The sequence below is a fragment of the Eptatretus burgeri genome, chromosome 8 (genome assembly GCF_056783735.1).
Source record: "Eptatretus burgeri isolate ZD-2024b chromosome 8, Ebu_testis_v1, whole genome shotgun sequence".
NCBI lineage: Eukaryota > Metazoa > Chordata > Myxini > Myxiniformes > Myxinidae > Eptatretus > Eptatretus burgeri.
The window spans coordinates 2,927,986-2,954,137 of record NC_140968.1 but is presented as its reverse complement, the minus strand read 5'-3'; the positions used below and the strand labels follow the sequence as shown (position 1 = coordinate 2,954,137).

General features: G+C 47.6%; 1 protein-coding gene across 3 annotated transcripts in view; it reads left to right on the top strand.

Annotated features, from left to right (window-relative positions):
- URB1 (URB1 ribosome biogenesis factor) overlaps positions 1-26,152 on the top strand; it is a 175,519-nt gene that overhangs the window by 106,411 nt on the left and 42,956 nt on the right. For 2 of the 3 annotated variants that reach the window (XM_085890597.1, XM_085890599.1), the window contains 12 exons: positions 9,633-9,798; positions 14,291-14,349; positions 14,509-14,720; positions 15,464-15,574; positions 17,557-17,620; positions 17,873-18,041; positions 20,515-20,617; positions 20,734-20,894; positions 21,589-21,700; positions 25,159-25,265; positions 25,511-25,663; positions 25,813-25,922. In XM_085890597.1, the coding sequence (XP_085746723.1) occupies positions 9,633-9,798; positions 14,291-14,349; positions 14,509-14,720; positions 15,464-15,574; positions 17,557-17,620; positions 17,873-18,041; positions 20,515-20,617; positions 20,734-20,894; positions 21,589-21,700; positions 25,159-25,265; positions 25,511-25,663; positions 25,813-25,922 (1,527 nt within the window). The remainder of the gene's footprint in view (positions 1-9,632; positions 9,799-14,290; positions 14,350-14,508; positions 14,721-15,463; positions 15,575-17,556; positions 17,621-17,872; positions 18,042-20,514; positions 20,618-20,733; positions 20,895-21,588; positions 21,701-25,158; positions 25,266-25,510; positions 25,664-25,812; positions 25,923-26,152) is intronic. The other variant, XM_085890598.1, reaches the window with a different exon arrangement.

Genomic DNA, 26,152 nt, shown 5'->3' with positions numbered 1-26,152 from the left:
GGAGAGTTGAGGAGGGGGGGGATAGAGAGAGGGAGAGGGACAAAGGACGAGGGGGGAGAGCGACGCCTCACCACATGTCACTATACACTCCAGGAGGGGGTCGGGGAGATGAGGAGGGGTAAGGGGGGAAGTGAGTATTCTGGACTTGCGGGGTTGGTCCCATCTGCTGGCTTTAGTATAGGATTGAATGAAATGGGGTACGTTAAAACAGCACATTCAAATGGGTCACACTAAACACCACCCGGAGACATCCATGGCGAGTGGAGGGGGGAGGGGCTTTGGAAGGAGGTAAGCTTGAAGGGAGGGGAAGGGAAGGAAGGGCATTTTCCTTCAGTCGTCAAAAAGCCATGCCAGTGTTTGTGCCTTTATTTAATTTCCGCACACATTTCACTAAAATGTGATAAGTTCTAGAATCTCTTCACCTGAGCTGAATTTCAAATTTTAAACTGTGGAATTGATCCTAGCAGCAGGTCCAACTGCTAAAATAAGTGTTCATTTGTCCAATTCACACATTCTTTGACACCCCTTCCTCTCCTCGACCTCTGGAGAGTTGTATGGTGGTGGAGAGGCTTAGGAGGAGGTTAGCATGAGGGGAGGGATAGCAGCTTGAGTGGAGGGGAAGGGAAGGCAGCATACCGGGGTGACACAACGTACCCAAACAGCAACGTTTTCTTTTTCACCGCCAGGTTTTATATCCAACCAGGTAGGAGCATTTAAAACCCACGCTATCTACCTGGAAAAGGCCTGTCTGCCTGCTTGAATGCATGCATGCTCGTCCATGCAGCGACCTTTGCACCCTTCCAGTCAGTTTACACTCTTGGGAAGCTGTTTTAAATTTGAAACTAAACCGTCAGTCGTTAACAACCCTCCGTACGCATTTCTCCAACCTCCTCATGGTATATGCTAACCATGCACATGTACCGGCGATATACTCATCCTTTCGCTGACACACGTGTACGCATTCTCACCGGCACGCTCAACTTTCCCCACAACCACACTGCACAGCACGTCTTGTGTAGCTTCGGCACCACAGCACATCCGCTCCCTGCATGCCGAAGCACATGCTTCTCGCGACTGCAATACCCACGCACCACACACACTTAACCAAGCATGCAGGCAGGCACACACCCCCGTGGAGAATCCCTTTACAAACCCAAATCTCCCCATTTGTACCATGTCCATGTGTGTTGTCTATGTACCTATTCGTGCTTGCAGCAACTACCGGCTGCATCTCCCGATTGGGATACCCCGCCGGCTCTCACTGCACGTTTGTGCCCTCCCGTAAGGTCACGCGTGCCCTACACGCATTCTCCCCCATACTTGCCCCAATTTCCTCCTTGGCGGAGTTCCAAACACAAGGTTCGATTCGACGTTTGCTTGGCAAGCAATTTTGCGATTGGTCATACCAAGCACCATCCGGAGATGCCCAGAGTGCCAAACATTGCGCGAATTGGACAAATTAACACTTTTTCGCAGTTGGAACTGCTGTTAAGATCAGTTCTGCAGTTTAAATTTTGAAATTTGGCTCAGGTTAAGAGATTGTCGAGCTTATCGCATTTTAATTGTAAAATGTGTGCGGAAATTAATTAATGGCACAAACACTGGCATCTCAAGGTGTTCATCAGCATTGCGATGGATTCAGCGATTCGTAGGTATGAAGTTTTATTGTACAGAAACCGACCTGTTCCAATGCGAGGCATTTTTGAGCTGAGCAGACAAAATGGTGGATTTAGACTCCGAGCTGAACGAGGTGAATGCAGGCTGACCAAAGGTAAGCCTGTTTGTGGTTTTACCGTTAATTATCTTCAAAAGGGGTGTTTGAATTAACTTAAACACCCAATCTTCACTCATGCACTCCCTTGGAGCTCTCTTGGTATGCATGCAAAGTTTTGGGCTGCTCGGTTTCATGGTTTTGGAGTTATGGAGGAGACGCTGACTGACTGACATGTGCACACACACACACACACACACACACACACACACACACACACACACACACACACACACACACACACACACACACACACACACACACACACACACACACACACACACACACACACACACACACACACACACACACACACACACACACACACACACATTCATTATTATAGATAATCTATATTTAATGGGAGCAAGTGCATGTCCACTACATGGTCAAAAGTATGCGGACACCTCTTCTTCTAATTAGTGGCCATTTCAGCCACACCCATTGCTGACAGGTGTATAAAATCAAGCACACAGCCATGTAATCTCCATAGACAAACATTGGCAGTGGAATGGGCCATACTGAAGAACTCGGTGACTTTTAACGTGGCACCGTCATAAGATGCCACCTTTCCAACAAGTCAGTTCATCAAATTTCTCTCCTGCTAGAGCTGTCTCAGTCAAATTTAATTGCTGTTTTTGTGAAGTGGAAACGTCGAGGAGCAACAAGAGCTCAGCCACGAAGTGGTAGGCCATACAAGCTCACAGAATCGGGACCGCTGAGTGCTGAAGCACGAAGCGTGGAAAGATCGTTCGTCGGTTGCAACACTCACCACCGAGTTCCAAACTGACTCTGGAAACAACTTCAGAAGAAGCGCTGTTCATTGTTCATTGTTGGTGGTAACCAGGGTCAGGTCATGGGCACAAAAATATATCCTCCCCCCCCCCACCTTCTGCATAGGGGAAGCTGGGGGGGGGTGACATGATTTTTCACCTTTACACTTATCACAGTGCAAGTGGTTTCCTGATCTCTGCTGCAGACAGGGGTGATTATTAACGATGGCACAAAATATATTTTCCCCACCGGTCCGGAAGTGTTTATGAAGATGAAAACGCTGGTCATATGTTCACTACAGATTGGTAGGTTTTGTTTGAATTGACTGTTTGCAAGGGATTTTGTCTTGATTGATAAATCAGTTACATTTATTGAACGGAAATACCCGTCATCGCCCAACAACACAGACACTGCCCAGGCACACTTGGACACCTCTGACGAAATGGGTGATCAATGCTTTGTCCCGCCGTCGCAGGCTGATCAGGTTTATTGTCATTCCGAGTTTGTGCCGTGTTGCTGTGCCTTGCTTGTGCTGTATTCGTGTCATGCTGTGGTGCTGTTTGTGCCACATTCTTGCTGTGGTGCTGTGTTGTGTGGTGACGTGCCATGTTCATGCTGTGCTGTCGTGCTGTGTCGTGCCATGTTCATGCTGTCGTGCTATTTCATGCTGTGCTGTCGTGCCATGTTCGTTCTGTGGTGTCGTGCCATGTCGGTGCCGTGTCGTGCCGTGTCGAGGTCCTGCCCAGTGGAGGGGGGGTGGGGAGAGGGGTGTGCGGTGGTTGTGGATATTGTGTGCTGATGGTTGATGGGGGATTGTGGAAGGGCAAGGCTGGTAGAGATCCTGAAAGTTTTCGTGTCCTCGGTCAAATCCTCTTGGAGGAGTAGATGATACATCCATACTTACTTTGCATTATAAATAGATGGTGATTAATTTGACTTGCAGAGATTTGTGTTGATAATAGAAAATTATTTTCAGGTCCTCTTGTGGTAACTGCCAGGCAATGGCAGCAGGTGTTTGATTCACCGCTAAAATCGTCCGTGTACATGTGCTGGTAGCTGGGTGGAGACGGTGCTAGCTTTCAGCGACGGTTGTTTCTTCCACCTAATCGTGGGTATGGCATCCTCTCTCAATCGTGGTAGATAACCGCAAGATGTAGCCACCCCCGTTGTTTCATAACGTGCTCCGTAACATGTTCTGAGCACAAAGGGGAACATTTTTCTCGGCCTGAACCACACTCGTTTGCATTCCCCTTCAAGGCCTCACAAGGCCCACCCTTGGATAGAAAGTGTGAAAATTCTTTGTTTCCGTGTTCCTCGTTTTGTTTCGATCTTTCCTGCTATCTAGTTTCTACCTCTTCAACATTATCCGACATCCTTTCGTCGCTTCCAAAAAAATTCAAAAACAAACAAACGCAATTTAATTTCATCCGGTTACGATTCTCATCTCTATTGCTGGTTCTATGCCGCCCTCCCCTTCTTCTCTCCAAATGGAATCTACATTAAATATAAACACTTCTTTAAAATAAATAAATAATCGTTTTAAGAATGCATTTCAACCCTTATTTCTCCTTTACAAATACTTCTTTTTCAATGTTCTCCTTCTTCAACACGATTTATGGATTCTTATTCTTCAAAAGGATTATTTTTCTGAGGTTTTTGTCTGCACTTTGCCTTGTCCAAAAACTTCCCCATCCACCCCCCCCCCCACTCATCACACGCACGCACACACACACGCACACACGCACACACACACGCACACACACACGCACACACACACACCTCACTTCCTCTCCCTCTCTCTGTTGAATTCACTCCCCCCTCGACTCCTCTTGCTCACTCGATTCCTCTCCTTGATCTCCCACTTGACTTCTTCTCTCTTTCCACCCCCCCTCCCGCAATGCCTCACCTTGCCCCCACAAAGGCTCTCCCTTCCATCATACACCATCCTAACACGTCATCTCCCCCTATATCCATCTGTGTGGACCTAAAACATCCTTGGTCCAACCTGACAGATCTCTCAATCTTGGTCGCTGTCAATATACCAGAGACGCAGGCCCTACTCGCCTGCGTTTGGCCCTGCGTTGTCTTGTGGTGCCTCGGGTAGTGACTCACCCGCTGAAAATGCCCAATTTTATTTTACACGACGTTTACCCTTTTTGTGCGATCTTTCATTATACGAACAGTCACTGACATAAATAGATATTTACAAAAAAATGTAAACATTTCGTTTTTAAAAGTCTCTTCAACAGTTTTGTTGGAGTGCTTGCTTGAGTGCTTTGGCCACTTGGTGAGCAATTTTCAGGCTTCGATCTCTACAAGCCTCCATGGCGACACTGCGGCGTGGTTCCCTGTGGGGACATCTCCAGAGTTCAGGGAAAATAAATTAGATGATTACAATGAGTAAAAAATGTTTTCAGTTGTTACAAAGCAATGAATTGCTACATCACAGCAGGATACCTGAGAGGTACGCACGCTCACTCGAAGCTGTCTATCCTGGGTTTGAATCCTGATCCCACTAATAAACTGTCATCCCGGTGTTTCACAGGCATGGTAAATCATCAATGTGTGTGCTGTCTCTTGGATGGACATTAAACTGGACGTCACATCTGCCGAATCTCTTCCCTCCCCTCTCCCTCCCCCACCCCATTCTCTCTCCCATCCCTCTCTTTCTCCCACCTCCCCCTCTCTCTCTCACTCTCTCCCACCCATATCCATCCTCCTCCTCAGTCGTATGCAGCACAAGGCTGCAGGTAGCATCATTGGCTGAGGGCGCGGCTATGTTGCTGATGCAATGCCCCTATTACCAGTACATTGGTACTCATTTTACTGATCTCGGAAGGATGAAAGGCTGAGTCAACCCCACCTGGTATTAATTCAACAGTTGACAAGGGCTCAAACTCAGGACCCTATGATCGAAAGCCAGTCACACTAACTGCTAAGCCAACACCAGGCTTACCCCATCCCTCTCTCTCACCCCCCCCACCTCCACTCCCACCCTGCACCCCCTTCTAGTAAGGTAACTGTTAAGGACTGACAGTTTAGTTTTGAATTTAAAATGGCTTCTCCAGAGTGGAGCATGTACGAATTGGATTCAGAGTGAGCCGACCGGAGGGGTGCAAAGGATGTGCGAGCATACATACATGCAGGCAGGCAGGCCTTTGCCAAATAGAGGGCGTGGGTTTTAAATGCTCCCGCCCAGTTTTATATAGAACCTGGCAGTTAAAAAGAAAATGTTGTTTGGCCACGTTTTATCGCCCTTGCCTTTCCTTCCCCTCACACTGCCTTCCCTTCCCCTCACACTGTCTTCCCTTCCCCTCACACTGCCTTCCCTTCCCCTCACACTGCCTTCCCTTCCCCTCACACTGTCTTCCTTTCCCCTCCTCTCATGCTACCTCCTCCTCCCCTCGTGCTGATTTCTCTTCTTCTTCCCTCACGCTGCCTTACCATCTGTCCCCTCACTCTTACCTCTTCCCAAACGCCCTCTACTCTCAACCTCCCATGGACATCTCCGGGCAGTCTCCACATGCTGTATTAATGTGCCTTTTATACGTACCCTATTTCGTTCAATCTTGTACTACCCCTCCCCCTTTCTCCACAAGTCCCACGACCAAATGCAAGACCAAAACCCCCTCCCCACACACTTACCCCCTCCCAAACCCCTGCCGCGTTACCCTCTCCTCCCCCATCCTCCTCACTCTCACCCCCCCTCCCGGAGTGTATAGCAACATTTGGTGATGTGTTGCTCTCACCACCCACCCTTCTTCGCTCTTCCCCCCTTCCTCACCCCCTCCTCGCTTCCGCTCCCTCTTCTCCCCCTCCCTCCTTTCTCCCCTCCGTTCTCTCTCTTCCTCTCTTGCTCCCCTCCCTCTTCTCTCCTTCTCCTCTCTCCTTCCCCTCTTTCTTCCCTCACCTTTAATATTCCTTTTGCGAAGCAACAGGTTGTGTTTGCTAGAATATAATACATCGTGTTTATGTACCTGTCATTCCAATTGCACTGGGCCATGGACTAACACCCTTGCCTAATGCCTGAGGCTTGCCGAACTGTGCTGCATCATGCAATGGCTGCACATGATTTTATTGTGGTGGAGTCAGGCTAGCTGTCCACTCAATGGATGTAAAGCAGCATGGTGGAGTCAGGCCAGGTGTCCACTCAATGGATGTGAAGCAGCATGGTGGAGTCAGGCCAGGTGTCCACTCAATGGATGTGAAGCAGCGTGGTGGAGTCAGGCCAGGTGTCCACTCAATGGATGTAAAGCAGTGTGGTGGAGTCAGGCCAGGTGTCCACTCAATGGATGTAAAGCAGTGTGGTGGAGTCAGGCCAGGTGTCCACTCAATGGATGTGAAGCAGTGTGGTGGAGTCAGGCCAGGTGTCCACTCAATGGATGTAAAGCAGTGTGGTGGAGTCAGGCCAGATGTCCACTCAATGGATGTAAAGCAGTGTGGTGGAGTCAGGCCAGCTGTGCACTCAATGGATGTAAAGCAGCGTGGTGGAGTCAGGCCAGCTGTGCACTCAATGGATGTAAAGCAGCGTGGTGGAGTCAGGCCAGGTGTCCACTCAATGGATGTAAAGCAGTGTGGTGGAGTCAGGCCAGCTGTGCACTCAATGGATGTAAAGCAGCGTGGTGGAGTCAGGCCAGGTGTCCACTCAATGGATGTAAAGCAGTGTGGTGGAGTCAGGCCAGCTGTCCACTCAATTGATGTAAAGCAGTGTGGTGGAGTCAGGCCAGGTGTCCACTCAATGGATGTAAAGCAGTGTGGTGGAGTCAGGCCAGGTGTCCACTCAATGGATGTGAAGCAGTGTGGTGGAGTCAGGCCAGGTGTCCACTCAATGGATGTGAAGCAGTGTGGTGGAGTCTGGCCAGGTGTCCACTCAATGGATGTGAAGCAGTGTGGTGGAGTCAGGCCAGGTGTCCACTCAATGGATGTAAAGCAGTGTGGTGGAGTCAGGCCAGATGTCCACTCAATGGATGTAAAGCAGTGTGGTGGAGTCAGGCCAGGTGTCCACTCGATGGATGTAAAGCAGCGTTGTGGAGTCAGGCCAGGTGTCCACTCAATGGATGTAAAGCAGTGTGGTGGAGTCAGGCCAGCTGTCCACTCAATGGATGTAAAGCAGTGTGGTGGAGTCAGGCCAGGTGTCCACTCAATGGATGTAAAGCAGTGTGGTGGAGTCAGGCCAGCTGTGCACTCAATGGATGTAAAGCAGCGTGGTGGAGTCAGGCCAGCTGTGCACTCAATGGATGTAAAGCAGCGTGGTGGAGTCAGGCCAGGTGTCCACTCAATGGATGTAAAGCAGTGTGGTGGAGTCAGGCCAGGTGTCCACTCAATGGATGTAAAGCAGTGTGGTGGAGTCAGGCCAGCTGTCCACTCAATGGATGTAAAGCAGTGTGGTGGAGTCAGGCCAGGTGTCCACTCAATGGATGTAAAGCAGTGTGGTGGAGTCAGGCCAGCTGTGCACTCAATGGATGTAAAGCAGCGTGGTGGAGTCAGGCCAGGTGTCCACTCAATGGATGTAAAGCAGTGTGGTGGAGTCAGGCCAGCTGTGCACTCAATGGATGTAAAGCAGCGTGGTGGAGTCAGTCCAGGTGTCCACTCAATGGATGTAAAGCAGCGTGGTGGAGTCAGGCCAGGTGTCCACTCAATGGATGTAAAGCAGTGTGGTGGAGTCAGGCCAGCTCTGCACTCAATGGATGTAAAGCAGCGTGGTGGAGTCAGTCCAGGTGTCCACTCAATGGATGTAAAGCAGTGTGGTGGAGTCAGGCCAGCTGTCCACTCAATTGATGTAAAGCAGTGTGGTGGAGTCAGGCCAGGTGTCCACTCAATGGATGTAAAGCAGCGTGGTGGAGTCAGGCCAGGTGTCCACTCAATGGATGTGAAGCAGTGTGGTGGAGTCTGGCCAGGTGTCCACTCAATGGATGTAAAGCAGCGTGGTGGAGTCAGGCCAGGTGTCCACTCAATGGATGTAAAGCAGTGTGGTGGAGTCAGGCCAGCTGTCCACTCAATTGATGTAAAGCAGTGTGGTGGAGTCAGGCCAGGTGTCCACTCAATGGATGTAAAGCAGTGTGGTGGAGTCAGGCCAGGTGTCCACTCAATGGATGTGAAGCAGTGTGGTGGAGTCTGGCCAGGTGTCCACTCAATGGATGTAAAGCAGCGTGGTGGAGTCAGGCCAGGTGTCCACTCAATGGATGTAAAGCAGTGTGGTGGAGTCAGGCCAGCTGTCCACTCAATTGATGTAAAGCAGTGTGGTGGAGTCAGGCCAGGTGTCCACTCAATCGATGTAAAGCAGTGTGGTGGAGTCAGGCCAGCTGTCCACTCAATTGATGTAAAGCAGTGTGGTGGAGTCAGGCCAGGTGTCCACTCAATGGATCTAAAGCAGTGTGGTGGAGTCAGGCCAGCTGTCCACTCAATGGATGTAAAGCAGTGTGGTGGAGTCAGGCCAGCTGAACACTGACCCGTGTATAATACTGTAATTGATATTTTCCATGCTTGAAAAGTGCATAACTCTGTGAAAAATTAATGAAAATCCTTGAAACTCGAACTTCTTCTGTAACTTATCATAATAAAGCTGTGTACCAAGTTTCAGTTGAATAAGTTAAAGGGTTTAGGAAAAACGACTGAAAAACCACAGGTTTTTCGGACGGACGGAGAACAAACCTCCAGTCCCCTCCGTTGATGGCCGATTGGGGACGAATAAACGAAAAGAACATGAAGGAGAGGGGAAAACAGGACAGATGGGCAACAAGATAAGTGAGTAGGGGAGAGAAAAGAAAAAGGAAGAGGTGAGATGGATAAAATGAAATAAAGTGAGAAAACCAGATGATGGAATAGAATGACAAATTGTAAGAGGTTTCAGTGAAGCAGAAGCCATTGTTGTTTTTGTGGGGAGCGTACGTGCAAATCCTGTCGATAAGACTATGTGCTCGTGCCTGTTTGTGTTGACTGACCATGTGATTTCTTTATATAGTTTGAATGAGCTCCTGAAGCGAATGGAATTGGTGTGTTTTGACCATGAAAGTTTTCAAATGGGAGGAAAAACATGTTTTACACTTTTTTAACAACAAGTAATTCTGCATTTCACACTTGTGTGCAGGTGGACATTAGTAGATGGAGAGATGAATCGTGAGGCAGTGATGAATCCAACGCTGCGCGATGATCTGGCAGTTGCCGGCCTGACGGCCATCTTGGCAAGTCTAGGCCAAGGCTCTGCATCTCGAGGCCATATCACCAGTATCGCACCACGGCTCCTCCGGCTCCTGGTTTGACGCTTTTGTTCACAATTGATAAAATATTTAAAAACTTTTCCCATGACATTTATAAAGTCCTAATTACTTGACAAATTGTTTGTTTTTTTGTTGTTGTGTTTTTGACAAGTATGTTCATCGCTTCCAGTTGTTTACCTGTCCGCTCACCTTTAGTTGCCTGCAGGTCACAATTATATATCGATCTTCACAAAACTTCACCAAACGGTGCATTTGGTAGTCTGACAGATGCTATTTATTTTTGAGGCCAAAGGTCAACGACTTTTTTTAAACTTCTAAAGTCCTAAATGTTCGTCTGATTGACTTTAATGTTCAAGAGGATTTGCATATCAGGTCACTGAATTCAACCACCAACTATTTTCTCAGGTCAAAAGGTCAACACAAGCCTAATTTCTAAAATTGATAGATTTGTGCAAATATATTGTTGTGGTTACCAAATTCGCAAACCACCATTCAGGTCCCTTAGGTGAGGTATCTCGGTAAGTACATGTGTAGTTAGGCCCGAACCCGTTGTCTAGTGGGAATACATGTCATTTATGCGAGCTGCGACTCTTCAGGATAGCCGTTTTTCTTTTACTATCTTTATTTTGGACCAACCGCCATGATTACCACCACAACCACAACATCAACCACCAACCACAACGCCGCTTCACCACAACCGCCACGACCTTCACGTCACACCTCGCAACCGTAGCATCGCCACCGTTCTTGCCCCGCTGTGGGTACCGGTGTTGGATTCGTGCAGAGCGCGCGTCGAACAGTGTGTACAAAATCACGGATTTTGTGCTTCAAAAACGGATCAAAAACGACACACGCCCACTTTTTGCCGTCCAATCGGTGAGCGAGGGGCGATTTGGCCCCGCCTCCAGAACGATCGATATATGCAAATTTGTGGATCAAAAAGCCTTCACGCCCACTTTTTCTCGGGCCAATGGGGAGCGAGGTGAAAGGTCAAAGGGACGGGGTCAAAGGCGAAGCTACGGGGGGGATAAAAGGACCGTGTTCGTCAGTCAGAGCCGTGTGGAAGTCTGGAGCCCGAAGCCTGCAGTAGCTGGAGAAGCTGAAGAGAGTCGAACGAGGAGAGCCCAAAGAAGAGTCCAGGGTGGAGAGTCCAGAGGCGGAGAGGCGGCAGCGGCGAAGGCAGACGAGGGGGTGCTCGCGACGGTGCCGGGAGCTGCACGCCCGAGGAAGGCCGGCAGCGCGACCTGGCCGAGGTGGAGACGCACACCAGGGATAATAAAGATCCTCTATACCCCGAGCATCAGCAACCCCCTCCTGTTTCCCCCCGCGCTGAGATAGTGCGACCAAGGGGGCCCCTTTCCCACCCCCTGCCAGGCACTGTCCGCGAGGCCCGCGGAGTGAGGCGCCATCGCCGCTCCGCGTCTCATCACCAGACGAGTAGGCGCGACCCGGTCTCGGCCTCAGGCCCGCCTCATTCTTGGGGGTATTCTTTTCCTTGGTTTTGGGTATGTGTTGTCGGCGCCGTCTGTGAAGTAGAATTGTATAAGTGTTGCCGTGTGCTCGGTAGTCGGTATTAGCTCTGCACTGTGTTTTCGCTTTTATATTTGCTTTTTGTGTAAATGGAATTGTGTTTTTTCTGTGTGCATTTGGTGGAATTGTATTTGTGTGCTTCCCGTGTGCCGCGAATAAATGTGCTTTATTGTTGAACTGTTCTCCCACTTCGCTTCGTCTTTTCCTCCATTGAATCCTCATCTTGCTTCACGTAAAGGGTTGGTAGTGGGCTGAATACGCCCGATAATTAATCGAACCCTCGAGGTCGACGATAACACCGCTCGGTTATTCTGATAGTACGGAACGGGTCGCTTAAGTGGCCCGTGTCCGAAGTCGACCTGCGGCGAGGTGCGATCGCCCGGTCTACCCTCCGCGTGGGTACTTAGGTAGGTCGAATTTGGCGAGCAACCCTATCCCACGCGGGGGCTGATTGGCTCGATCGCGGTGAGACCGAAAGGTCCACCCGTGACTGGTTCCCGGCGTTAGTCCGAGAGGGTCACGACTGGATTGTCCGTCCGGTGGGCGACGTGCCGCGATTCGAATTACGTGGCCGTCAGCACGCCGGCGGGCGTGAAAACCGCAACAATATAATATATTTATGTTTTTTTTAACACCGCCAGCACGGATAGCTGAGCGGTTTTCCTTCGGAGGCGGACACGTTGATCCTCAGAGATTATAACGCCTGTGGGAGGGGTGTGGCGTGGTACTGGCGGAACAATGGAGGCTTGGGGAAGCACACCACGGGGGGGGGGGGGGGAGGGAGGGTATACTCAAACCCCACGACAAATACACGGACGCAGCAACTTTAAATAAACACGGGATTTAATGTAAATAGACAAATATTTACAAGGGACAATAATTCAGATATAGTCATAATAATAATAATCGTTAGATAAATGAAACCTAAAGTCGAGTCACCTCGACACACAGACTTAAATACAGTTGAGGGGAAATGAAATAAAAGAAAATCCTTTATTCTGGTACTTAGCTTGGTCCAGAGATGGTCTTCATGGAAATTGGAATTGAGGCGCTTTGTCCTGCACATGTAGATGCTCGCAAAATGGCGCCAAGCCGCTCTCTCGCAGCGGGAAAACGTACGTCAGGCAATTCGTGAGCGGTATTCAACACCAAGGCTCAGAGACCCCGTGCAGCTGCTTTGTGCGTCGATCATCCTCACCCGACCTGCTGTTTGACATACACGAGGCTCTGGGGTCTGTCTCACGACCAAACAAGAGCAATGGCCAATGTCTTGTTCAGTATGTGAGGCAATTTGCCTTAGCACGAATATGAGAATCGTGCCATCTTCTTCATGCGTCGAAGGAAAGCCAGCCATAAATCCTTGTTCTTATAGGCCATCTCCTCTCCCCGTTCTCTCTCGACCGCATGCGTCCCTTACACCGAACTGAACCAACAAAGCCACCAACCTTCTCGCTTCTGATCCTTCCTGGCGTCACCCCGAACAACCGTTCCACCTCCAGGCATGGCTTGCTCGCACGAAACCCGAGAAGATGGGGCCTCTGCCTGCACGGCACGCCTGGTTCGCTTGTAAATGCAAAAACGTAGGAATAGGTCACTGGGGGAACTTATCCTTAATCCCTATTGTTGTAGAATTTTGTAGTTTACGTTTTTACCGACTCGATGTAAATCCTGTGACTCAAATGAAAGCCACAATTAATTCACTGTCCACAACGGAAAGTACATTACATCAGATAATTTTATTTTAACTTGGTACCAAGGAGTACAACCCACTGAGATGGTATACATCCACAATGATTTGCACTCAACCAAGATTACATTTCCTGGTATTTATAAGCTTTTGGGAGAGTGGAGGGGGCTGATAAGCCTTAGGCAAAGAACTCTAACTGCAATACGTGTCTTCTCGGTGAAAAGCGAATGACGTAATCATGGCAACAGTTGCAGTGTTATCAACCAGGTCACTTTGTTCCATAGCAAGACATTCCTTCAATCAACATTTAGGTCAAAAGAAAAGCATCACTAAAGCATAAAAATGCTAACTAAAGGAAAGTCTAAATAACTAAAGGAAAGCATCACTGACAGCCAATTCGACTTATAGCATAAAAATTAAATTTATAAAACACCAGCAACAATTATAATTGAGAGTACATTAATATAATTATTTTCTCCCACACTATCTAGTTAACACCGCACCACCTCCCCCCCCTCCCCTGTGGTGACATGTACCACTTAAGCTCACAGTCTCCCTACTTAATTACATCAAAATGTTTCCTGCACATCCATGGACCAAACAACTCTATTCAACCCTAACTTTCCCATTAAATTCCTCCATCTACCCCCACAACCATAACAATATACTAGCAGGTGTACCCGGCATTGCCGGGCAATGTCGGCTCCCTCTTCCCACCCCACCCTTGAGGTATGAAATCATCGATGTGGCTGAAATAATGATGCTATAGATGTTTATTCTAATCGCCACTTCACGAATCTGGGGTGTGTTCAGTTACCAAGTTTCTTGAAGAGCGATTGCCAAGTGGCTTAAGCACTCAAGCAAGCACTCCATTAGAAACAGTTGATAAGGAATGGCTGGCTTGACAAGTGCTTGGTAACTGAACACACCATTGGACATCTCGACAGCATGCAGTTCATGAGTATTTTCATTGTAATGAAAACGTACCTTGTTCGGACCCCCACATCCATCCAGTCACGAACTCAGCTTTGTATATTGGATTATATCTCAAAAAGTTGTGAACGAATTATGACAATTCGGTGGATTGAGTTAGTTATGTGATAAGAACAAGGGGATTCGATTTTGGTTCAGATCCAGCCCATCAGTGGGATATAAAATGTAAACAGTTCAGTCTGGAGGAGGTACACGCTCTACCGAGTGCCGTTCTACTCTGTTTTGTTTTGCCAAGTGTCTCTCTACGAGTGATTATTATTATTATTATTATTATTATTATTATTATTATTATTATTTTTTAATGTTCCCACCTGCTAGGATGATGGTGCCAAGGTATCTGCTGCCCTTTGGAACAAGTTCCTGAAGTCTGCGCTCAAGTATGAAACACTATATTCTGGGTTGTCATGGTTGTGTGCTGATCAAACGTCCAGGCTTGTCGGGATATTTTGTCTTGGACTGAACTCATTCATTGCATTATACATTGCAATGACACTTCTATTTTATACTCCTCAAGCAGTGGGCGCTCTACATTGCAGGTTTGGCTTGACAGACGGACCGCTACTGGCCTTGCTGAACTCAACGATGCGACGTGTCTACGTCGCGCCCCCTCGCGGCTTGCTGAGCTTCACCAAGATCCATGCCTTGCTGTGCAGCCACTCCATGTTTGTTTCAACATTGCTCACTCTGGAGCGGAATGAGATGAACATCTGTGGAAACGTTGATTTACAGCAGCGGATGGACGTTAAACGTAGGTGGTAACCCATCCTCCGACTATCCACAGTATTCCTTTGTCCCTCGAAAAGAGGACATCGGAGTGCAATCCTACGTATTGTGTATTTCCTTGTAGTACATTCTGTATGCTGGTGTACCATACAAACGTGGTGTTGCTGTATTTGCGAATGAAGAGGTCTCTAATTGACATTTGGCGGGGGTGGCAAGGGCTTCTTGGAGCTTTGGATTCATTTTTAACGATGTAACATGAGTGATGCTTTGTCCTTTATTATTTATTTCTTGGATACGAGGTCTCGGGTTGTGGAAGAGCTAGAACATAGTAATTGGGGTAGAGGGACACAATAATGGGACACATTGAGGAGGAATGAGCAAGGGGAAGAAACGCCCAGAAAAATGGAACACACTGGATTGTGGGAGGTCGGGTTGTGTGTTGTGGGTTGGGGTGGGGGGGGGGAGAGGCGAGCAGAGAATATGAAAGGTAGAGGGTACAAGAGGAGGTTGGAGAAGGCAGAGAGTTCACCACCGACCTGTCTCCAATGCAGCTTAATCACAGAAGATTCCCACAAACTTTAAGGCCTTCAACCCCGCGGCATGAAGATGTGTGAAAGGTGTGAGGCAGAGGCTCCAGTCTCGTTCTTAATCGACGTTTAAATGTGATTTTGTTTTGAAATTTGTATACGGCGAGCTCATTTGAGATATCATCAACCCGATGTTGTCCCTCATGTTGCGCCCTCCAAGTGTAATGTGTTGTGCATGCAGGAGAACTGGTGAAGCTGCTGCTGTTTGTGATCGAGAAGGAGCCAAGTGTGTGCCAAAGCGAACATTTCCCAGTGCTTTTGGGAGCGTACCAAGCGACGCTGGATTCCGTAGGTACATCAAGGGTGGTGCTGTCAAGCTTTTTGGAACATTGAGGAAGTGCCTTCTGCTTATTTTTAGCGGTTTTTTTGTTCCAATCACTTAGATTTCTTTCAATAATCCTTGTGTTTGTGGAGCGCAACGAAGTGGAGTGAATGGGAAACAGAGGCGCGTGAGTGCGTGCTGCTGGAGAGTGAAGATGGCAGCTTCGGTGGGATGTTGGGAAAGAAGGGGGGGGGTGAGATGTATGATCCTCTTCCTCTAGCATATTGAAAGCTTGAAATAACTTGGATTGTTAGTCTAATCACTCAAATCAAATTGTACTCGTTTACCAACATTTTTTTTGTCTGACTGGTCTTGTTGTGAAACACGTTACATATTTAGTTAATCCAGCTCATTGCTTGGCTGGCAGGATGGCCTACAGGTCCGCACAATCCCCCTCAAAGCTGTCGAACCTGGGTTGAAATCTCGGCCCAGCTATAAAATGTCATCCAAGTGTTCCACAGGCAGGGTGATGATGATCAATGTGTGTGCACCGTCCCTCGGACGGATGTTAAACTGGACGTCCCGTCTGCCAGCATTCGTCGGTGGACGTTAAAGATCCCACGGTGTCCTTCGTGAAGAGTAGGCGAGCTATCGCTGGCACCCTCAGCAAATTCCCAAATTCCGGCTCTGACCCAAATGCATTGCATTTGCGGCCCAGCCGTGCCCCCAGTCAATGATGCTACCCTGAAGCCTTGTGCTGCGTATGAAAGAAGAACCCATTGGTGGTTCATGACTACATTTCACTCTCGTCGATTGTGAGCCATTTATGCAATGATAGAGAGCAACAAACACAGGTTGTTTTTTAAATTTTATTTTGTATACATTGTCGAGGCCCGTATGAGAGCGAACACACAACGCACAATAGGGGGGACATGAGACAAGAGGGGTGAGAATGAGAAGGACAAAACAGGGGGAACAGAGACATTAGGAGATCTGTGGAAGGGAGAGGGATGGGGTGGGGAACTTAGGGTATATAAGATGGACATTACAGGCACTTTCAGGAAGGAAAGCAGGGAATTTGAAGGAGGTGGGCTTGGGTGTATTATCGGGGGTAGAAAAGATCGAGGATTTGGATGGGGGATGATAAGAGGTGGTGGTGAACAGCTGTTTTGAAGACCTGGAGGGAAGAATGCGATTGAACAGAGTGAGGGAGTTTATTCCAAAGGCGGGAAAAAAGAGGAATGAAAGAGTGAAGATGAGCAGTGATTCGTGATTTTGATAGTTTTACCAGAAGGGGGTTGTTGGCGGACCTTGAGCGCCCTGCGGAAATATGGTGGGGACAAATCGCAGAGAGAGCAGGGGGGGCGAGGCTGGAGAGGAGACGGTAGAAGACAGAAAGTCAACCGACCAACCTGCGGTGAGAGAGTGAGAGGCCCAAAGACTCGGCCTCATTGCTGGAGATGCCAATGATCCGAAATGCCTTGATTTCTACAGCGTGAAGCCGGGAAAGGTGGGAGGCAGGAGCACCAGCCCAGAGTGGAAAGCAGTACTCCATCAGGTTGCAGACGAAAGCTTTGTAAGTGGTCAGGAGCTCAGGTGGGCCGAGGAAGGACTTTGCACGACGGAGGATTCCCAGTCAGCGACTGGCTTTGGAGGCCAGATTGGAAATGTGACTTTCCCAGGAAAGATCATGGCAGATAGTGAGACCCAGAAGCTTGAAAGAAAGGACTTCTTCCAGAGGATTGTTGCAAAAGTAGATGGGGGGTTCCAAACGGTCCTTTCGGAGAGACATAGTGAGAGTGTGAGATTTGTCCGGATTGAAAGACATGTTCCACGTGTTGGACCAGTGGTTGGAGATTGTATGAAAAGGTGGGTTTTTTTTGTTTTTCTTCCTTCTTTTCTTAATTTTCTGAATTAAGAATGTGTGCACACACCGCGAGCACACACCATGCAATGTTCATATCTGTTGGGTCGGCGTTGGCGGTCACATTTTTGTGTCGTTTGTGTTTCAGATTGCCAACTTTTGTTTTTGCTGCAGTTTTATGAGAATCACGACGTCAGACTGTCCAACTTGAGGTGACGTCACAGCTTGACTTGATGAAGTCTCATTTAAAAAAAAAAATCGTATTGTTTTGTTAATCCAACCGGTCAGTTGCAGCGTACTTATTGTCTCATTACAGATGTTTGGGTGTGGTTATGTTTAAATATTTAATTGTTTGTCGTGGCCAAAGTGAAATGGTGCATTTATTGAAGAGTTATTTAACGGGGGTTACGGTGGTGATGTTGAAAGGTGTCGTGAGCGTTGCACTCACACGCGATGTCTCTTAGAATGCTCCTGTGGGGTGAAGCTGTCACTGAGCAGCGGCAGAAGCGGGAGACTTTGGGATTCACCCTTTGGCAGGAACCGAGCTCCCGGCATGTCCTCTCACTCCTGCAGCATGACCGCATGCTGAACACGGCTCTGCGCTTTCCTCTGAAACGGCGCCTCATGCCTCCCGTATGCCGCATTGCGAAGCACATACATTTTCACACCTGTTTTGATTACCTCAAAACTGCCATGATGAGTGACTTGGAATTTTTGGAAACAGCCATTTCATATTGTCTTTCCTGTACCTGTTTTTATAAAGATTTGTGCATTCATTAAGACGCATGCAAAAGCCACTTGGCCCCTTCATACATCCTTACTCCAGGTAGTTGGGCTGAAATGTTGGGTCTTACCTCCTTCGTTGAAGCTCTTCAAAGCTAATGATGCTGTACCGGTTCTGTCTGTCTTCTTTTCCTGTTTCACCGCTGTGTTGTTAATTGTGTGTTGAAACCATTACCCACATCTCAATCGTACCTTTTAGTGTGTGTTGTCGACTGTGCGTGTGTCTGGCCTCTTCCTCTTATTATCATGCTTTGGCCTCAGTTCGGGAGACTTTCTTATTTTCTCAATTCTCTCATTTCCCTTCAGGGCTTAAAGCAGGCAGTGCACTGCCACCTCTACTGGTTTTATTGGTCTCTGTCTCTCTCTCTCTCTGTCTCTCTCTCTCTCTCTCTCTCTCTCTCTCTCTCTCTCTCTCTCTCTCTCTCTCTCTCTCTCTCTCTCTCTCTCTCTCTCTCTCTCTCTCTCTCTCTCTCTCTCTCTCTCTCTCTCTCTCTCTCTCTCTCTCTCTCTCTCTCTCTCTCTCTCTCTCTCTCTCTCTCTCTCTCTCTCTCTCTCTCTCTCTCTCTCTCTCTCTCTCTCTCTCTCTCTCTCTCTCTCTCTCTCTCTCTCTCTCTCTCTCTCTCTCTCTCTCTCTCTCTCTCTCTCTCTCTCTCTCTCTCTCTCTCTCTCTCTCTCTCTCTCTCTCTCTCTCTCTCTCTCTCTCTCTCTCTCTCTCTCTCTCTCTGTCTCTCTCTCTCTCTCTCTCTCTCTCTAAAACTCCTCTCAACTCTCCAATCTCCTTTGAAAGCTCTACCATTACCATGTGATACAATAAACCTACTGGGTATCACTCTAACATCAAATTTATTATATCCTGAATCCACACATTACACAAATAGCTAAATCTGCCTCAAATAAATTGAGTCCTGTTCAGATGTCGAAGATTCTTCTCCTCTGAACAGTTGCTTCTACTATATAAAGGATTGATTAGTCCTTGTATAGAGTACTGCTCTCACATCTGGGGAGGTTCCAGCTCCACAAACTTACTGGACAGAATTGAATCCAAAGTTATTCATCAACCTTGAGGAAATAAAGTGGGTTAATATCCCACTCCTGACACCAAATGACTCGGTGGAGGCTCGCAGACATGATATGCCTCAGTGCCGGGATCTTTGATCCCGCGAACAGCCAAAAGGACGGCAAGCGAAACTGCGTTCAAATACAAATTACCCTGTGCTTGGATTTACCTTTCGATTTCCCCAAGGTTATTCACAATTCAACCAAATTCGGTGGCAGTGGGAAAATATTGGAAAATATCGATTTCCCTTATAAAGGTTTATTTTTAATAAAAGAAGAGGTGGACGTGACTTGGGGAATGGAACAATCCAAGCAATATGACAGACACGTATTTGTGGGAGGGGAATATGCAAAATTATTTTCAATTAAATAAATAAGTAATCCTATTCCCCCTCGGTGCCACAGAAACCAGTCTTAGACGAAGGGAAAACAGGTGTGGGATGTCTCCAGCGCAATGTGGATGTCGCCGATGGTACCACAGCAACCCAAGGGCTTCGATTTTTGTGTTCAGGCTTCACTGGTTTTGTGATTTCCTGGCCTGTCCACCGCAGTCCAAAATGCCACCACCGGGGATGAGCGAGAGAACACGAATGCACACACTGGTTTTATAAAAATTTATTTGCCCGGATCCATCCACGGCTGGTCCTCACCGGTCGCTGATCGAGATAGGGTGACGCTCTTTCCCCAGGGTTTGTCCCGCCCTCCCATCCAGAATGTTCCTGCAGCTCAAAGGCTGTTTATTCATCGTCCACCTCTTAACCTCGGCAGATTCGCCTCATCGGCACTGCTGCCAACCTCATTGTCATGGCTTGCTCGCACTGGCTGAATAGATTGTGAATGAACCGTGACGCACTTCCGTTTGTGCTGGAAAGTCCTCAGTCTGGCCCCACCTGCTTTACGGGGAGGTTTCACACATACAACCTTACCCTTTCTACCCTAAAGGTTATACTCGCTGTCCTTCCCTTAGTGCACATCTTACATACAAGTTAGCCTAACAGGTCCGTTATATGGCACTCTGACTCAAAACACACGGTCCCAAACTCGAGGCTTACTACATTGTAACTATGGATCACCCATTCCAGGTAGCAGTACTTTTGTATGACTTGGAAGGACATTATGGACAAGTGAATGCTGTATTTGGGATTTAAATATATGGTGACAGCATCATGAGCTGCCTGCTCAGATGGTAATGCCAAACAAGGCAACAAAGTATTTATTTCTGTGCTGTCTGTCAAACAACAAAGTATCTGTCATTTTTACTCTGCAGGTCTCGAGTGAGGAATTTTCTGTGCAGGTATTTGGAGAGGAGTCAGAAAATATATACGATCCTTGCTTCCTGCTTCCCCTTTTCAGTACTCTCGCTGCTCCAGGTATGCACCACGTAGAATGGGTGAATGAGAATCAGGATCACAGGTATCTCTGGAACTGCTCTCGGATGAAAGCAACATACAACGAGAGGTGCCATTTTGTGCGCTTGTCATGACAGGTTCTGATCTAGATTGTCACTACTTCACAAGCATGAATGGCCTGGCTGTGGTGCTCGCGGCGCTGGCGAGCTACGACCCTGCAATGCGCAGCGCCGCCTACCACGTCCTTGCGGCATTTTACGCGCAGCTCGAAGGCGCTCGTTTCAGGGAGAAAGCGGAGGTAACGAGGCCGGATGTTTTCCCATCGTCTGCCATCCGTCATTCTGCTTGTGATTGAGGTCGTGCTTCTTTGGATGTTGAAATGGTGTCACCTCTTAGATACTCCCTGGGACGTTTTGTATGCTGACGAGATTGGTATGGCTGTGACGGTAATTGGAGGTTGCAATCACACTTGTGGTTGGTGTAAATCACACCAGATCGGTGGTCTCTGTCTTCTACCCCCTCCTTTCTGGTCCTGCACCCTCTGCTCTTTCCATGTTTTGTCACCCACCTCTCCCACGTTCAAAAATTATATTAAAAAAAAAAAAATATATATATATATATATATATATATATATGTCCTTCAAAAATATTCTTCTCCAGACCCACCAGTCAGAATGCCACCAAATTTCGGTTCCAACATTAGGATAGGGTCCTGATGTTAAATTGAGGCCATGCTGATCACGTGATCGGAAGTGTGTCAAAATGGCGGTCGCGTGAATTCCTTCTAAAATCTTCTTCTCTCGACCCATCAATCAGAATGCTACCAAATTTGGGTTGCAACATTAGGCTCGGGTTGAGATGTTAATTATATTGCAGAAGTCGTGCGGATCACTTGACCAGAAGCGTGTCAACTTTTGTTGTTTGCCACAGTTGATTGGAACCGTGTGTTCTTACGAATGGTGGTGATTTGTTTTTGCCTTGTATGGAATCAGCTGCTTTACCTGGTCGAGTTTATCCGTGGGGGAATCTACAAGGCCAATGCCTGCTTATCTTTCCTCGTCGTCATCTTTTTTGCCAAGACCGCATCGGTTTTGCTTCGACCCGGTGAGTCTGTTCCCGTGATTGAAAAAGGTTGTTCGTTTACTGCAGGCGTAAAGTTCATGTTTGTTGGTTTGATTTTTGGATAACGATCTGTGGCCGTGCCTCTGTGTTGATATCTTCTTTGCATTTTCCTTTAATGACATGCTCATCATGGACGTCGGGCCAAAGTGCCTCCAACATCCGGGCCTGCCTTATATTAGTTTTTCAACTGATTTTGGGTTGGCAGGATAACCTGGAGGTGTATCCACTCACCGCTGAGCTGCCGAGCCTGGGTTTAAAATCTTGGCCCAGCTGTAAGTTGTCATTTTCCCAATTCCAAATTCCTGCTCTAACCTACTGGGGGCACTGCATCAGCGGCACAGCTGCACCCCAGCAAATGATGTGACCCACAGCCATGTGCTGCATGTCAAAGAAGAACTCTGATTTTTTTGTTGTTGTTGTTTTGAGATACGTGGAACATTCAAAAAGCTGCACCGAGATACAAAAGACGAACTCGTAGCCAAAATAGAACGGCACTCGGTCGAGTGCATACCTCCGCCAGGCTGAACAGGTTCTGTTTCGTATCCCACTGAGAGGTCAGATCTGCATCGGTACCTGAACCAAAATAGAATGGGCTTGTTCTTGTCACCTACCCAACTCATCCACCAAGTTTTGTTATAATCCATCCACAACTTTTTGAAATATCAAACTATGTATTGTTTTTGGCTCTATCTTTCAATGGTAAAGAATCACTTGCTTAACCCTTTGAACCCTGAGCGCCTTGGACTTTCGGCTCCCCCATCCTGAACTTCCTGGAGAAAAATCCGGCCGCTCATGTATATGGAGGTTTGATTTGAAGCCGGTAAACCGGCCGCTCAGATTTATTAAGGTTTGAATAGCGGATGGTAAAACGGCTGCCAGGTTTCAAAAGATTTAATATATGTGTATATATGTATATATATATATATATATATATATATATATATATATATATATATATATATATATATATATATATATATATATACATATATATACATATATATATATATATATATATATATATATATATATATATATATATGCATATATATATATATATATATATATATATACATATATATACATATATATATATATATATATATATGCATATATATATATATATATATATATATGCATATATATATATATATATATATATATATATATATATTGTTGCAAATTTGCGCCCGCCGGCGTGCGAACGGCCACGTAACTCGAATCGCGGCACGTCGCCCACCGGACAGACAATACAGTCGTGACCCTCTCGGAACAACGCCAGGAGCTAGTCGTGGGTGGGGGTTTAACCTCACCACAATCATGCCAATTGCCCACCCGTGCAGGATAGGGTTGCTCGCCAAATTCGATCGACCTAAGTACCTGCGCGAGTGGTCGACCGGGCGATCGTACCACGCCACAGGCCGACTCCGGACACGAACCGCTTAAGCGGTCCGTTCCGTGCTACAGTGATAACCAAGCGGTGTTAACGTCGGCCTTGACGGTTCCGATTAATTACCGGGATGTTGCACCCACGACGAACCCCTTACGTGAAGCAGGATGGAGAGTCAATTAAAAGGAATGAGACGAAGCAGAGCGGGAACAGTTCAACAAACAAGCATTTTATTCACACGCACACACAGACAAGCACGGAAGGCACGTATTTACAGCCATACAATTATGCACAAAAAGCAAATGTAAGACAACCGACTAACGCGTACACACGGCAACACTTACACAGTTTTACTTCACAGACGGCGCCAACACACATTTACACAAAAGCAAAAGAAAGAAGCCACCCTCACAGACAAGGAGGCAGACAGGCCCGTAGGCCAAATGTGCGCGGGACCTCGAGGAGCGGCCAGGTCTGCGAGACCGGGGAGGTCTTACACGCGTCCTCGTGACGCGTTGGCGGGCAAGCCGCAAATGTCCACGCCGCTCCGTGCCCCTTGGCGAGTTTCATTGGCACCACGTTTGGGGTGGGGGAGGAACGGGGCCCCCTTTGCACTATCTCAGCGCGGGGGAAGGGGAAATTGTTGATGCCCTGGGGGAGGGGAGTGGCTGGCTGGCTTGGGTCCCGTGACGAGACGAGCGATCCCCCACACCGCAACCTCGTTGCCGACCACCATCTTCCTTGCCTCGGACCCGAGCTCCCTTGTTCCGACCCGCCGCCTGCAGCTCCACCGCACGCACTCCCCTTCTTCCAGCTCAACTCTCAACTCCGCCGCCCAACACTCAATGCTCCACGATCCACGCTTCTCGCTTCTCACAACCAACTCCCCAGTTCCACACTCTCCTGCCCTCTTCTCAGTTCCACACTCTCTTCTTGAGTCGCCTTGCGTTCGTCATTTTATAGCTCTTAGGAGGCGCCGATATGCAAATTCCCGGATCAGGACGCGATTGGAGGCGGGGCCACACCGCCCCCCCCCCCCGGTCAGCCATTGGTGGGGTAAAAATGGGCGTGAACTCCCCTAATCCTAAAATTTGCATAGACGGACCGAGACGGAATTCACCGACACGTGCCTGGAGGCGGAGCCAAGCCGCCTCGCACTTGCCCATTGGACGGAGGAGAAGAGGGCGTGAAGCATTCCTGATCCACGGATCGACGCGCTCGTCGGAGCGAACGGCTCCGGAAACACGACGTTTGGTGTTGACTGGTGGTGTTTGCGAATGGCCGTAGAAGCGATGATGTGGGATTAAGTTGTGAGGGTAAAGGCGAAGGTGGTGGTGTTTGTGAATGGTTGTAGAAGCGATGATGTGGTAGCCTAGGTGGTGGAGGTGGAATCGTTGTAGTGTGGTTGGCGCTGTGGTGGGGATGGCGTGGTTGTTGAGATGCTGTGATGTTTGAAATAAAAGATAGAACAGAAAAATGGCTAACTCAAAGCGTCGCAGCCCGGATGGATCACATAAATTCCCTCTATACAACGGGTTTAGGCTAACTACACATGTACCTATGGAGATATCTCACCTGAGGGCCTTTTATGGTGTAATGCGAATTTCCACAGCCGTAACTATATATATATATATATATATATATATATATATATATATATATATATATATATATATATATATATATATATATATATATATATATATATATATATATATATATATATATATATATATATATATATATATATATATATATATATATATATATATATATATATATATATATATATATATACATACACACACACACACACACACACACACACACACACACACACGTTTGAAACGTCAGCCACACCTCACTTCCCAATGCCGCTAATGTACTTTTCTTGACCTCCAGATGATAAAATAAAATACAGCTGAGAACGTGATCTCCTTTCAGATTCACCATGGTTTTTTTATTTTTATTTTATAATGACAAAACTGGCTGAGTAGTTGTATTTGTAGTAAAACTCTGCTGCTAACTTTCAAATTGTCCTCAATTTCAGAGGATCCAATGTATCTTCACCTCAACCGCTTCATGTTCTCTCACGAGTTCCTCGACACAAAGAAAGTGCCAGCTTTCTACAAGTTCTTCTTCTCATCGCAGGCAGAGGTTTGAGGAATCGGAGGAATTGCAGTGGGTCGGTCGGGGACGGGGTAGTGGGGGTGGGGCTGCCATGATGGACGTGCTTTCCCACCACGTTAAGGATGGATGACATGCATTGTGTTCTTTCACGAGGTCACGTGAATTTCATTGGGAGAATTACAAAAGGCCGATAAAAGATTTTCTGAATTTTAATATACATCGATGAATTCTCTGCGATTGGCATTTGGTGAGTTTGTCATTGTCTGTAACAGTATGCGGGACAGTCCACGGAGCGAGAGTGGGCATTGAGCGTGCTGGAGGTGGGCCTGCGTGACCGCACGTGTGTGGAGCTCTGCGCACGGCAACACATATTCATTCTTCTGCTGGCCTATGCCGGCGGTCCTCTTGCAGATGCTGCATCTCAGGCACGTGGTCATGCAATCCAATTGGTTAATTTAAAAAAAATAATTCTTCAACTGATTAAATTAAGTCTGTTTGTGTTCAACAAATCTCATCGATAAGATCGTTTGTGCAAAAATGGATGCCTTCACCCCGCACTGTCGACCTTTTGCAGGAGCTGGTGTTTAAGGTGCTGATAAACGCGGCTCGAATCCCTTCAGGGGCTTATCGGCTCGTACAAGACCACGGTGTGCTCTGCTGGCTTGTCGGCCTACTGAAGCGACAGTACGTACACCAGCATAGTCCCAAGCGCACGTATTTGCATGGCATTGAAACGACACTGTTTGTCATGTTGATGAACAATTATTCTCCTCTCGACGAACATGAACAGTTTTCAGCTCCGTCCTTTGAGCGTTTCTTTCCTCGTGGATGAAATGAACAGCATGTTGATCGAGGTATGCTAACCGCCATCAGAAGCAAAGAGAAGCTGACGTTTTGGGCGTTAACCCTTCGTC